At 43.5% G+C, this 14,937-nt stretch overlaps 1 protein-coding gene across 7 annotated transcripts in view; it reads left to right on the top strand.

Moving 5' to 3' along the window:
- Window positions 1-14,937, top strand: part of LOC116705791 (kinesin-like protein KIF13B) — a 74,959-nt gene that overhangs the window by 36,096 nt on the left and 23,926 nt on the right. For 5 of the 7 annotated variants that reach the window (XM_032542185.1, XM_032542182.1, XM_032542183.1 and 2 more), the window contains 6 exons: window positions 1-116; window positions 1,292-1,468; window positions 1,854-1,946; window positions 2,215-2,367; window positions 3,650-3,727; window positions 4,220-4,276. The exon at window positions 1-116 ends at the window's left edge or, in 4 of these variants, runs on beyond it. In XM_032542185.1, the coding sequence (XP_032398076.1) occupies window positions 1-116; window positions 1,292-1,468; window positions 1,854-1,946; window positions 2,215-2,367; window positions 3,650-3,727; window positions 4,220-4,276 (674 nt within the window). The remainder of the gene's footprint in view (window positions 117-1,291; window positions 1,469-1,853; window positions 1,947-2,214; window positions 2,368-3,649; window positions 3,728-4,219; window positions 4,277-14,937) is intronic. The other 2 variants (XM_032542187.1, XM_032542186.1) reach the window with 1 other exon arrangement.

Here is a 14,937-nt window from a genome sequence, read left to right as displayed (position 1 = left end):
ATGATTTCCAGGCCAGTCTTTCAGCCCCACTGGCCGGGGGGCTGGATGCGTTACTCAACGGGGAGGAGAAGGACGAATTCTTTGACCTTCATATTGTTAAACGTTATGATCCTGAGGTGAGATGGTTTCCCTCTCTTATATCTTGTCTTACTAACATCTTTTGCACATCATAAATGTACCATCTAGATAGCAGATGGAGGGAAATCTTACAGCTAGGGCTGTGAAATGAATCCAAATTTCAATCGGGATAACGATTTCGGCTCGTAGTGATCACAAAAATGGACTAATCAAGCAAAACCATTATTTTGCACATAACGTTTTGCAAGTAGACTCTTTTTTTGTCTTGTGTTATATATCTTTTTTGTGCATGTTATAGGTTCACAAAGTGAAAAAGTCCCCCCCAAAGGGACTTACCATCTCCAACAGAAAACACTGTTCACCAACTGCTCCAAACAGCTCTACTGTAGTCCAGCCTTTACTTCAGAGACACACGTTATAATGCTGCCTAGCTGCTAGCCTCATACTCTGCTTCTGACTGGCTAGTAGTCCTTACCTAGGTACTGTCAGGGCCCTCATACTCTGCTTCTGACTGGCTAGTAGTCCTTACCTAGGTACTGTCAGGGCCTCATACTCTGCTTCTGATGGCTAGTAGTCCTTACCTAGGTACTGTCAGGGCCTCATAACTCTGCTTCGACTGGTAGTAGTCCTTACTAGGTACTGTCAGGGCCTTCATACTCTGCTTCTGACTGGCTAGTAGTCCTTACCTAAGTACTGTCAGGACCCTCATAACTCTGCTTCTGACTGGCTAGTAGTCCTTACCTAGGTACTGTCAGGCCCTCATACTCTGCTTCTGACTGGCTAGTAGTCCTTACCTAGGTACTGCACATGTGCAACTCCCAACAAAGATTAAGCAAAATGAGATGTCTCACTCTGGAGCTAAAACAGAGAGCTCAACACACAGGGTGAAAAGAGGAGCTGCAGCAATGTGCAGTACAACAAAAATATGGTGTTTTTTGAAAATTAAACCATGTAAACCTATTCTGATACAACCTTTAAATACAATTATGAACCTGAAAATGAGCAGAATATGGGCTCTTTGAGGGCAATTTCACTGCTCTAGGCGTTATTATTGTTGATGTCTTTCAGTTAAAGACATCATGATGATTCATGTTAAATAATTGTGATTCCAATATTGACCAAAGTAATAGTGATTGGGATTTTCTTTCCATATTCAAGAAGCCCTACTTATAGCCTTTCATCTTCCATTGCTTTTTGATGTTTTGCTGTCCAGGTGAAGGTGGATGCCTCCTGGGACTCGACGGTCCATAAGTGCCCCCAGCTGAGTCGCGTGATGTCAGCTGACCAGAGGGTCTACCTGACCGTCAGCGCAGTGGTTCAGCTGAGCCACCCGGCCCAGATGCAGCTGGTACTCAGGAAACGCATCTGCGTCAACGTCACCGGGAAACAGGTGGGCGGCCCCCGAGGCATGATGGGTAGGACCAGTCTGACACAATGGTGTTCTTTGCTTTCTCCCTTCCATCATCACTTTTCCACTAGTCCATATCGACGACGTTTCATTTCTGAGATTGTTCAGGTGCCTAGTGCCAGATGTCCCTCATTTTCACCCGGATGTCCATCACCTTTCGCTTTCTTTGTGTTGGCATTTTAAACTGTGGTGGATTCATGGGGACTATGGTTACCTGGTCCTCAGATCTCTGCAGGGTAAATCCAGACAGCAATCCAGAATGCTGTGTGGACTAGCCAGACCCTCCTCCGCGGCGCTGTGGAGGAAGGTCTGGTATTGCGAGACTACTTAGTGAATTTAAGAACATGTGGTTGTGTTTGTGTGGCAGGGTTTTGCCCAGAGCCTGATGAAGAGGATGTCTCAGCGCAGCACCATCCCTGGCTGTGGAGTCACCTTCGAAATCGTTTCTAATATCCCAGGGGTAAGAAAATAAAATCATTTATTAAATTGTCAGTGTCTAATTTACCCACATTAAGAAGTGTAACATGGTTCTTACTAGTTATGTTGATGAATAACTGGATGGATGGATGGATGGATGGATGGATGGATGGATGGATGGATAGATAGAAGTGCATAATGACACTTCGACTGGCTTTGTTCTAGGAGGGGAACTAAAAAATAAATAATATATGGTTAGACTTTACTTGGGTGTACTGATTTTGCTTCCATGTGTCCCCCGGCTCCCACAGGACATCCATGGTCCAGAGGACAGGGAGATGTTGGCCAGGCTGGCTGCCAGCACCGAGGACAGCCAGTCAGCTGACAGTGAGGCGGCCATAGAGAAGTACCTCCGCAGCGTCCTGGCTGTGGAGAACATCCTCACTCTGGACAGACTCAGACAGGTCAGGAAATACGCTTCATCAACTCCTCGGATGGGAATCTCGTCTTTGTAGATTTGATATGAATCTCCAAACATCAAAACCAATGGAAGGGTGCTTTCACACCTGTTGTTTGTTAGCTTTGGTCCGAATCAGTTGATGAGTTTGTGGTGATGAGGGTGGAGCGTCTTCCCCTCGGTTCAGGAAAGCGTACCAAAATGCGTCATTACACGCGAGAACGTCAACTCTGCTCATTGGTCGATGTGTCTTGGCAGGAGCAAGAAAGTAAATGCAGGAGCTTGGTCCTGTGGTCTGGACTAGAGCCCATTTCTTGCATCTTCATGGTCAAACCATCTCATTTCATTTAAATTATCGGACATTGTTTGGCGAGCAACGTTACTACGTCTGCCCTGCTCACCGAGACTGTCGGGATCGTAGAAAGAAAGGGTCGAATTAGGCAACATTATTTACTTAAAGTATAAAATGTTCCTTGAACTTTTTACTTGTCCTGAAGAATCCATAGTACAAAGTGCTCGCTGCCATTGTGTTGGTGGCCCATTGAGTCTGTGGCAAAAGTGAAAATGACTGATACCGGATAGTTGAGGTAAATAATGCGGCCAGGCATAAACCAGGCGCCCAATCCTGATGCCTGTCCTAGATGGATTTTGAGTTAAACTAATACCTGTTTTCTGAACGAGTGCGCTTCATCTATGGTTTTGTTTTGAAAGAGGAAGTTACTTTAGAATAAAAGCACATAGTGCTGGACTAGGTCGAGACCGACTAGAATATTTGGCGAATCCAATGGCCGAGTCCGAAACCAGTCCGGGACAACAGAAAAACGTCCCGAGTACAGCAGCCCTGGAGGTCGGATCACATTCTCACCACAAACAAACCGCTCCACAGGTCAATTAAAAATGCACCCAAGACCACTTCATCCAGCAGGTCTTGGTGCGATGGTTTGGCCCGCTTTTGGAGCCGCGTTTTCCCCTGGCCAAACCAACGGGGGGCAAACAAACTCTAGTGCGATTTAACCGGACTTAACGAGGCAGGTGTAAAAAACGTTCTAAATCACTTCATTTACTTCACTCAGAATCCCTAAATGTCCGACCAGTCTCTCATTTAAGTCCTCGTTGTCTTTTTTGCCCAAAATGTCACCCAGAGCCAGAATGGGAACATTTTTCTTTCCACCCTGCCAAAAAAAGAAACACATAGATCTGATTAAAGTGAATAACACAGAACATCCAGACAGAGAAACTAAGTGACATGGTATTAGAACTGCAAACACACAACCCATTTGTTTGTGTAGGAGGTGGCTGTCAAGGAACAGCTGGCAGTCCGAGGGAAAGCTTCCACACGCTGCCTGAGCTCTCCTAACATCCAGCAGGTAAGAGTTCTTTTTTTTAATGACCCAAACATTAAAGGAATAGTTGAGTTTTTTTTATATAAGGTGCTTATGACCTAATCTGGTAGTAATCTTAGCTCGAGCTATGGATCCGGTGGACAGAGAGACATCCCACTGTGGATGAGAGGATTTCAAACTGACTCGAAATAAAAGTGTGCTTCCAATATTTGACTGTCCTAAGATCTCTCCGTGTCATGGAGCTGTTTTGTAGATAGATTTAGGTCTAGTTTTGTTTCTCATGCATCTTCTTTTCATCACTTACATGAACTTGCATTTCTTTACATTCCTCTTCATTTTTTTAACCACACTGAACTAAACAGTTTCTTTAACTACTGCTAACCACAAGATAGGTATAAATTATTTTAGGCATTTTTTGGGTTTTATTCTGGGGTTCAGGTTGTGTTTCTTGATATCTCCCTGGTCTTAACCTGTCTCACTGCCGCCCCGGTTCTAACCCTCTAACCCTCTAACCAGCTGTCAGCCAACAGTCTGGATCTCTACTCCTCCACTCATAGGCTCAGTGACTTCAAGGTGAGACACATAAATCATGTCTACTAATCCTCTTACTTTCCTATCCATTCATGTATCGTGTCTCAGTCTTTGAGTTTTTTATATTTAATTTTCTGTTTGTCATTTGCAAGATTGTGTCCATAATATAGACTAAAGACATAAGAAAGTGGAGTCATATATGATCTAGGGGTAAGAATCACCTCACAATACGATATCTTCACAATACTGTCACAAAACAACAGTATTTTGATTTTAAACATATTGCATTGTATTTATTATCTTTTTTATTACCTTTACATTTTGACCAATTTCAAATGACGTCCCCAAAAGGAAACTTTGTCAGTCAACATCCTTTTCAACATTTCTCTGTTGGGTCATCTCACTTCAATTTTATTGCTGTAAAATGAGATTTTCCAGCAGACAAACTGTCCAACACATATATAATGAGAGATCAATACTTGGCGTCTGTGGATCGATAAAGTAATTCCATGGAAAATATCGCCATACTATCCTGTATTGATTTTTCCCCCCGCCCCTAATATGATCAGCATTTATATAGATTTTCCCCCGCTGGTTCCACAGCAGGACTTGGTTTGTTGAGGTGCATTCTGAAGCTTCAAAACTCAACGTACAAAAATCTGCATTCCACAAGATGATTTTGTTTTATGAAAAACTGGAGAGTCTAACGTGTCCAGTAGTCCAAACAGTGTACGAAGGGAGCATCACACGTGAGTTGTTCTGCTCATAACTCAAAGACATATAGAAATAAGAACCAGTAATTCTGTATATCATCTACATCTAAAAGCACTTCATACACCTTCTATATTTAAGTTGTATCATATCACAAAAATAAGGGGAGAGACCGGGCACCCCTGCTTTGTGCCTCTGTATAGTTTGAAACGAGGTAGATTACTGAAACCATAGTGTCTGTTTTTAATTACTGGACACAGCTCCCCCCAGTCTGCCTGTGGCCCCCCAGTGGCTAGACATGGTGATAGGTGTAAACCGAGCCCTGGGTATCCTGCTCTGCCTTTGACAAAATGAAAGCTCAGATGGGCCGAGCTGGAATCGTCCCCTTATGAGGTCATGAGGGGCAAGGTTACCTCCTACTATAAAAGAGACTTCAGATACAGTATTAGGGGACCACTAAGGTCTATATAAAAGAGAAGAGATTCCGATACGTAGTGGGGACCACTAAGGTCTATATAAGAGGCTTCCGATACAGTATTAGGGGACCACTAGGTCTATATAAAGAGACTCAGATACAGATTAGGGACCACTAAGTGTAATTAAAAGAGACTTCAGATACAGTATTAGGGGACCACTAGTCATATAAAAAGACTTCAGATACAGTATTAGGGACCACTAAGGCTATATAAAAGAGACTTCAGATACAGTATTAGGGACCACTAGGTCTATATAAGAGACTTCAGATACAGTATTAGGAGACCACTAAGGTCTATATAAAAGAGACTTCAGATACAGTATTAGGGACCACTAAGGTCTATAAAGAGACTTCAGATACAGTATAGGGTAACCCCCATGTCATAGGACCTTTAAAGTAATGGTACACAGTTGAATATTAAGCTAAAAGCAGTTGGTAAACGGCTGAAATTATTAGCTAAAGATAGAAGAATAGATTATACTTTATTTACCCACGACGGGGAAATTCTGTTGTTACAAGTAGCAGCATAGCAGCAACAGCAAAAACAAAAAACAAAACAATAACACACAAACAAGTAAGCACGAAAGAATACAAGGCAGAAATAACAGGCAAGAAATAGACAATGAAAATAGGGTAGACTGGTAATTAAAATGCCGTCACAAAAGAATTTTAAAGTGCGGTTGCCGGATAAGAGAACAATATGCGGTGTAAGTACGTTAAAAATTAAGTTAAGTTGAATGTGTAATTAGAGCAAGAAGCAAGAGTCGGTAGCATATTTAAATTATATTAACTGAGACCATAAATATTGAAAAGTAAGTACTTGTAATAAAATACTATAAATACCAATATTAAAGTAAACAGAAAGTGTGTGATGTGATGGAGAAAAAACAGGAACAGAAACTACAACACTATCAGGTAGTGCAGGTGTTGTAGAGTCTGACAGAGACCGGATGAAGGACCTGCGGTACCTCTCCTTCTTACACCGTGGGGTGATCAGTCTGCTGCTGAAGGAGCTGCTCAGGGACCCACATGTCATGTAGGGGGGGGGGGTATCAGTCTGCTGCTGAAGGAGCTGCTCAGGACCCCACAGTGTCATGGAGGGGTGGAGGTGTTGTCCATGATGGATGTCAGCTTGGCTAACATCCTCCTCTCCCCTTTCTCTATGGGGTCCAGAGACGTCCAGGACAGTAATAGATAAAAAGTAATAGATTAGCGCTTCGTTATCTAAAGGTAATAGATATACAGTATAAAGGTTTGAAATAGTTAGCTAAAGAAATGGCTGAAACAGTTATAATAATTAGCCAGAAGTAAAGTAAATGGTTCAACAACTGCTTCTGTGTGTTGTTGCAGTTCTCCTGGTCACCAGTAGAGTCCTGCAAAAGTGAACAGATTACTGAAATGCTCCTTTAAGCCATATGTGATCCTCCTCTGTGTGTGCAGGGTTGGGAGAGCCACCACCTTCTCTTGTGAGTCCTTCATCCAAACCACAGTGCCTACGCCACATCCCAACCTTCGCCCAGATCCAGGTACCGATGATAAAGCCTTATCTTCTGATGGATTTCTTTGTATTATCGTTCCCTTTTTGCGGCCTTTGATGTCACAGCTCAATTGTTGCTTTAGCCCATGGACAACTATCTCTGTTTTTTGCTCTGAATCTTAGTTGGGACTTGTTTCTTCTTTTGCCACATCTCTCAAATTTCCTCTTCCCTGCCTCAAAAATCTTTTCCTGCTTTTCTTTTCCTGATTGATGCTGCCTTTCTTTAAATGACTGCTCATTTCTTTCAATTTCTTATGCTGCACTGTAACTTTTATTCTTGTGTTTATTGTGCTTTTTTAACTGTCTATCATTGTTTTACTGGATTTTAATGCTTATGATTTTTAACTGTTTTTACCTGTGTTTTATCTGTTAACTGATTTTGTTGTAGCACTTTGAATTGCTGAAATGTGCTCTACAAATAAAGCGGCTTGCCTTGCCTTGCCTTCCTGCCCTCGTTTTTCTCCTTCTCTGCTCATGCAACCTCCTCTTTCTTCTCTCTTTTCCTCATTCTCTCCATCAGTGGATCAGCTTCGCTGCGTCTTATCTCCCTCCAGTAAGGCCGTACCCAGGCTGCTGAAGTCCCTGCTACCTGGGGAGGAGATGGTGGACCCAGCCGGCCGCCTCATCAGCAGGTACCTCACTTTCTATGCATCCCTGCAGCCTGAATCTCAATATCCCCGCTGCTCATCAGCAGTAGTCATATTGCTTCGTTGCCATGGAAACGGAGCTCATGTAGATGGAAACACAAATCATAAACAGAAAAAAGTGCATTAATGCCTCAGTGCCCAAGATGAGTGGTTTTTCAGAAGTTCGCAAAATGTAGGGAATAAACCTCTCAAATTATCCATCATAGACCAGGAATAAAGTGTGCTTTTATGCAGAACTCATATCAACGTTTTATATGGTGGAAGTCCTTTTGCCTTCATCAGAGTGGTGCTGTGAGCTCGGTTCCGGTTTCCTGCATTGTATAGTGGACGCTAAGTATTTTTTTTTGTATCATTAGTTTTTAAAAATACATCATTTACTCAACATCAGGTGGATTTGAATTAGTTTAAAAGACTTTTTCATTTGCTGCTTTATTTGGAACCACGGCGACTCAGCCTCCACTGATTGGCTGAATGAAAGATATATTGTAAAAACTGTTTTGAAAGAACACTCATATGGGCGCCTGATTGGCTCCACTGGTAGAGCACGCACACCCAAACATAGAGGTTTACTTGGGTTTGCTCATTCCCCCCCCCCCTCTCATGTCTCAGCTGTCCTATGAAGACTCAAATGCCCAAGAAAAATATAATAAAAAACAAATTTATGTATTTAGTGTCCATGCTGATCTATAAATCACTCACTGGTTAATTGACTATATAGGAAACTGAACAACCCATCTACAAGTGGACCCAGCAAAGAAATAAAAAATCACTACTGCTGAGTTTCACTGCGAATGAAAGACTAAAACTGCAATTTATCAACAACATTATGATAACCGTTCATTATGTTTTTGTGTCTCGTTTCCCAGAAAACCGTTCCAGAAAACTTAAAATTGAAATATTCTAGGCAGTTAGGAATAAACTTTACTGTTATTTATGAGCCTTGGACACACACTTTAGTTGAGTTCTAGTTTAGGACTGCTCCGTACCGCCAGAAGATCTACCGGATGCCCTCATTTGGGCCGGATGTCCGTCCCCTTCCTCTGTCTCAGTGTTGGTTTTCTAATCAGACAGCTAGCTACACTGTCCAAACTATGGTTACCTGGTTACCTAATGGGTTAAAGAAATGCCAATAAACCAGAGCATCTCCTCCCAGCCCAGAATGCTGGTGACTAGCCTGACTCTCCTCCGCAGAGCTGTGGAGGAAGGTCTCCAAAGCGAGACTACTCAAGTTAAGACTATACCTATCAGACATAAGAGTACAAACATAGTTTGTGTCTCCCAAGTGACAGACATGCTGTATAATGTGTCATAATATTTGTGATCAAGGCGGGATCTCGCCAGACAGCCCCTACTGAACAGAAGCACACTTTGTGTAGAAGAGGTTAATTAGGAGCAGGTGAACCTCGTCGCCCCCACCCCTTCACCACTGAGCTCCAATCAGTTCCATCGAGACCCTGAGTCGCAGCCAACACTCCAGCATGTTATCAACTGATGAGCACCGTGAGCCGCGGAGGGAAGCTAATCAGGGAACTCATGTCCGTGGTGTTTGGTTGGATGGGAAACCTGTCAGGCCTGGTTCGGGGCTTGTTTTAGGCCATCGCTCTATTTAGAGCTTCGCTCCACCATGCCTGCACAGCTTTTTGACACAGTCAACACACAAACAAAGCCTGGATTAGCATATTAGCAGGCTGTTACGTAAGCCCGACCAATAAGGATTTTTTCGCCGATACCGATGCAATATTTGGTTATTTAAAAATCCGATATTCTGATATTTGGCCGATATATATTAAAAAATAAATCCAGAAACACGTTACAAAACATAAACAGATTTCCCTAACTTGTTATTTGTAGTTATTTATAAGTCTCAATAAATAATAAGATATAATTGTTTTAATCATGTTCCAACAGGGACGTTGTAGAGCGTCCTCTGGTGGACAGACTATGCAACGCCAACACTAACAGGGACGTTGTAGAGCGTCCTCTGGTGGACAGACTATGCACGCCCACTACAGACGTTGTAAGCGTCCTCTGTTGGACAGACTAGGCAAAGCCATCACTAACAGGACGTGTAGAGCTTCCTCTGTGGACAGACTATGCAACGCCAACACTACAGGGACGTTGTAGAGCGTCTCTGGTGGACAGACTATGCAACGCCATCACTAACAGGGACGTTGTAGAGCGTCCTCTGGTGGACAGACTATGCAACTTCATCACTAACAGGGATGTTTAGAGCGTCCTCTGGTGGACAGACTATGCAACGCCAACACTAACAGGGACGTTGTAGAGCGTCCTCTGAATATGTCCATGTACTTAGTCGGAGTATTGTCTTTGTCAGAATAAGGTTAGAAATCGGGATATACCGTGTGTGTATGTAAACATAGTCACTGATAGATAATAGTGTTCTCATGTGCTGAATGCAATTTTGTCTTTTTGTCTTCACCTTTTTAATAAAAACACTAACGTTATCCCATCCGATCTGAAATGATCACAGTGGAGGCAGCCATTGTTGTGCACCTGATGTGTTGTGTGACTTGCAGGTTTACTGTCATGGCCTAGAGAGGGACAGGATACACTGTTTGACCTGCTCTCTGACGTAGGTTGTTGTTCTGCCAGAGCAAAAAGTACAAGAGACCCGAATCAAAGCGCTTCATTTTGATCATCGTTTGAAGAATGAAGTGTTATTCCCCACAGAGGGCGATGTCGGGAATGCATGAGAGTCTAACAATCATCCTGATTAATATCCTGTGAATGTGTCTGTTAAGAACACGCTCGAACAATTGTCTTGATTATTAAATCTCTCGAGATATAACCCTCTACAAGAACTAGAAAAATTATAGAAGCAAATCGCACACAAAATGAACTCAGCTGACGGATCTTAATGATGTTAAAGAGGTAACTGAATACCAAACAAGGATGAATGATTATGGCTGCAATTATAATTATGGTGCAATTATCCTGATTGTTGTACCAGTTTGTCGTGATATGTGTCTGATGAACAATATTGTTATTGCACTTTCTGCATCTCATATCAACATCTTGACTTCCGATCGCTAAAATAATTAAATATATTCCTTCTTTGTAATACATTGATCGCTTACTGATAATATTCATTAAAGGGTCATGTCGTGTTTTTTTCAACCTGGGTCCTATATTCCCATGCTTTTGTCTAGGTGTAGCCTGGAACATACCCAGACTGAAGATTAAGGGTCTGGAATAGAGTAATAAAAGTCGCTCATGTGCAGATCACACACACACCCCACACACACACCACACCACACACACACACACACACCCACACACACACACACACACACACACACACACCACACACACACAGCTTTTGATCATTTAAATTATCTTTTCGGTCACCTTTGACGTGTTTCACGATGATTACGACAATTACTGTTTTTTTTAAATGGAGTCTGGGGGGTTTTGCTTTTTACAGTTTTATGTTTAACAAAAAGATCTTACTCTTTAACAAAAGTCTATCTATGTAGGGATCCTTTCAATAATTTTGTCAGACACTTAGAACAATCATTAGAGCACGTCAGGGGTAAAATGAGCACTTTTAGTAGACGTCAATAGAAGGTGTGCAATCGCCCAATGACTTACATCGTAGGTTGTTAAGGCGCTGGCGACTGCGGAGATCCCGCCTCGTACCGGATCAGTCTCAGAGATTGTTGTTCCCTTCAGAGACACACAATCATAGGAAATATATGGTTCAGGTTAGAGAACAAAGTTTTTAAGCTTAAATAATAAATATATCCTATAACAGATGGCCAACTTACCTGCAGTGATTATTCATCTTGGGCTGCCAGAGAAAGCAGTACAGCATAAAGTTCATCTACGTATTCTGGCATCTTTGTCCAATTGTAAGATTAACCCCCCCCCCCCCCCCACCCCCCAGGCTCTGTTACCATCACGCTGGAGCCCGAGCTTTTAATTCCCTCCCAGCAGCTAATCACCACTTCATGCTCACTGTGTAATGAACAGGTCTGGAAATCTACAGTCTCTATTAATATCTAATCTCCAGGTGGGACCGGACTGAAAGCGCCTCTCCGCTCATGATTCCATCTTGAAACAGCTTGACGAGCTCTCAGCGTTCATTTACAGATTGACTATTGTTTCATTTCAAATGGATTAACTGAACATCTCTGAAATTCCCCTTCCTGTCGCAGAGTTTGCCTCGCATCGTGGTGCAGTCACCAGTGTTGTGATGACATGAGCGAACACACAGCCGGTAAGTTCTCCCCCCCACATGGTGTTTAGGCAAAGGTGATTAACAATTGTTTTTATTTTTAAACAACTACAGAACATACAGTTAGAAGCCTGGACATTATCTGACTTGCTGGTGTGGCCATACCATGTGTCACTTTTTTCTATTGAATCCAAAAATAAATCAGTTACAAACACTTTTCTTAACAATACTTCTCTGGACATCAGTTGGAAGAATGGATGGATCATAACACCACACCAGCCTGACAGATAATTCCTAATAATTATATATACTTCTTTCATTATTTGTTCTTGTATCTGATGCTATGTCATTCAGATTTCAATGAAAGCCTAGATGGTTTTTTGGTTTATGACAGCGGTGTCGGGGAGGCAATTTATATTGTAGCTTGCTTGATTAGACTCACTGTATGCAACAGTAACGCACACCATTATGTGAGAGATCTCTAACGATGCTCTAATCAGTATTTTTATATTAAGGTAGAATATGTTGCAAGATTGAATGCAAATGAAGTGAGATAGAGCACCGTACAAACCAGTATCAGGAATAAAAGGCTCTTCTCATATTGTTTCACAGCGATTATGTTCTAAGCACAAATGAACACACCCCCACGGTAGGGTACGCACTTTCAGATTATGAGTGAATGCAGAGCTTCATCTGGTCTGTTTCTGTGGGTCAGGACACTTGTGCGTCATAGGACGCTGAGGGACAAAGCAGTGGTTGGGAATGAGAACAGGCTGTACACCCTGCACGCTGTTATTGGCTGGGGTCCCACACACACACACACACACACACACACACACACACACCCACACACCCACACACCCACACACACACACACACCACACCCACACACACACACACACACACACACACAGAGCCCAAGGCGCCCGAAACATCCTGTACACAGAGTGCAGGGTCTCTGCAGATACAGACACCCCCCCCACACACTTCAACGGGTCATAAGTGATGATTGAGAGGCTTTAATAGTCTATACAGTGTCTTCTGATCAAAGCATTACATATTATGGATCAAAAGACTACCTGTGATGTGCAGAGGTCACTTGTAAATAGTGATGAACCCTAAAGAAGTTTCACCAAACTCTCAGATGTATTTAGGCTGTTAGCGGATTTCAGCACATTGTTGACTTTATGGCTCTCATTAGCGTTGTTTTCAGCAGCAGACTGCTGATTACAGTAAAAAGGAACAGCGACTGTACGCTACATGACACAACAACAGACAAAGAAAGCATCTAGCTTGAGACAGCACACTGAACCAGGTGGGTCAGTGGTTTGGTCTAACGGAGAACAGAAAACAATGAGAGAAGCTTGAGTCCATTTCAAGGTGCAATTAAGACTTAGCTTTGGGACGGACATTTCAGACGGGGATTCAGCCTTTTGAGCCACTAATACCTTCGTGCCATGTTTCCCTTCTAGGTTCCCATTGGAGAAATCATTCCTCCACCTCCAAACAGAAAGCCCCAGATCCGTGCCCCTCCCGCCGCCTTACATCCCGGAACAGAAGACTCCACCTACAGCCCGGGGAGCGAAGCATCGAGCGGATACATGTCAACGTGCATATCTACGCAACGCTGTCGACGTCTACACGCTGAGCTGGACCTGCCTCCGTCCTCCGCAGAGAGCGACGGCTTCGAGGCGGTGCCAGATGAGAGGAAGAGGCCAATAAAGTGGCACAGTCAGACCCTACCCTGAGGCTTTCCCCGTGGACCAATCAGAGCCTCAGAAGTCGTTGCTGGTTTTGGACGAGAGGACAGCTGAAGAGAGGACAGACTCGCCACCGTCCAAACAAGACCTGCCCCTTCAGACTCAATCCTAAGTCCACAAGAACCAAACCAGTCTCCGTCAGTCAAGTTAAAGGAGCATGAAGAGCCGGATTCCGAATCAGACGCATTAGCCAGATCAAACAAAAGCAGACTCCCTACTGGCCATAGTGGATCAGAACAGTTAGACAGTTCAGAGCCAGTGAAAGATTCACTGTTAGTGCCAGAGAAGGAAACCAGACGGACAGAAGATTCACAAGCAGACCACTCAAAACCAGAAACCCCCTGACAGAAGAAGTCGAGCTAGCTGCTACAGACGAGACAGAAGCTGACCCGTCACTCCGCTAAAACACTGACACAGCCGTCTGTGCAAGAAGGTCAGAGCCAGTCTGAACAATCGTGCCACGCAGCCCAAACACGAGCAAAAACCCTTCAACAGTGCCAAGATCCAGCCCCAAACTGGTGCCAGTTGTGTGCAAAGTCTTGCTTCCAGCTCCTGTCCCATCTGGAGATTTGGTTCTTCTGTCTTTGTCTGAAGAACAAGCCACTTCTGAGGCCTCAAACTCAAATGGAACCTCCATCCAGACGTCATCCTCAACCACTAAAGAAGTCCGACAGGAAGCACCTACAATGGTCTAAGAAAGCACCATGGCCCAGGTCCTCCTCTGTCCAGTGTTCCGCCTTCCAAAGCGGATGCCTCATGGCAAACCCCTTCAAATCCACAAAGTGAAGTCTTCAGACCTCCGGCCTTCCAGCGTATTGGGGCGAGGAAGAGGGTAAGCCTGCGCAGGTGGACCGGGCCAGCAGCCTGGGGGCGGGACTTAACCTCTCAGTGCCAATGGAAAACCTGGAAATGATCTCCACTCTGAGGAAGGAGATGCTGCTGCGGTTCTCCCCGACTGGCTAAAACAGGCGAGTTTGTGACCGTGGGGAACAATAAGAGCGGCACCGTCCGTTACGTTGGACCCACAGACTTTGCAGAGGGTACTGGGTGGGGGTGGAACTGGAGGTACCAGCAGGTGAGTGGAACATCTTCCAATCTTGTTGCTATTGATACATTTTAACTGACTTATTGTAGGCTTGGCAATATATCAACATTAAATCAATATCCATAAATGAGGCTGGACATTGTCTTAATTTTGGATATCATAATATCGTAATATAACAGAAGTGATGTTTCATTATCTGCATTACTGCAGTACTTACCAGATTTTCTAGCTGTTGTCCATTTGCCTTTAACCATTAATCGTTGTATCCACATTACTGATAATCATTTATCACAAATCCAATTTTGGGAAAGCCCCGATTGTACCCTACAT

The sequence above is a fragment of the Etheostoma spectabile genome, chromosome 18 (assembly GCF_008692095.1).
Source record: "Etheostoma spectabile isolate EspeVRDwgs_2016 chromosome 18, UIUC_Espe_1.0, whole genome shotgun sequence".
In the NCBI taxonomy this organism is placed as follows: domain Eukaryota; kingdom Metazoa; phylum Chordata; class Actinopteri; order Perciformes; family Percidae; genus Etheostoma; species Etheostoma spectabile.
This window is presented reverse-complemented; position numbering and strand designations above follow the sequence as displayed.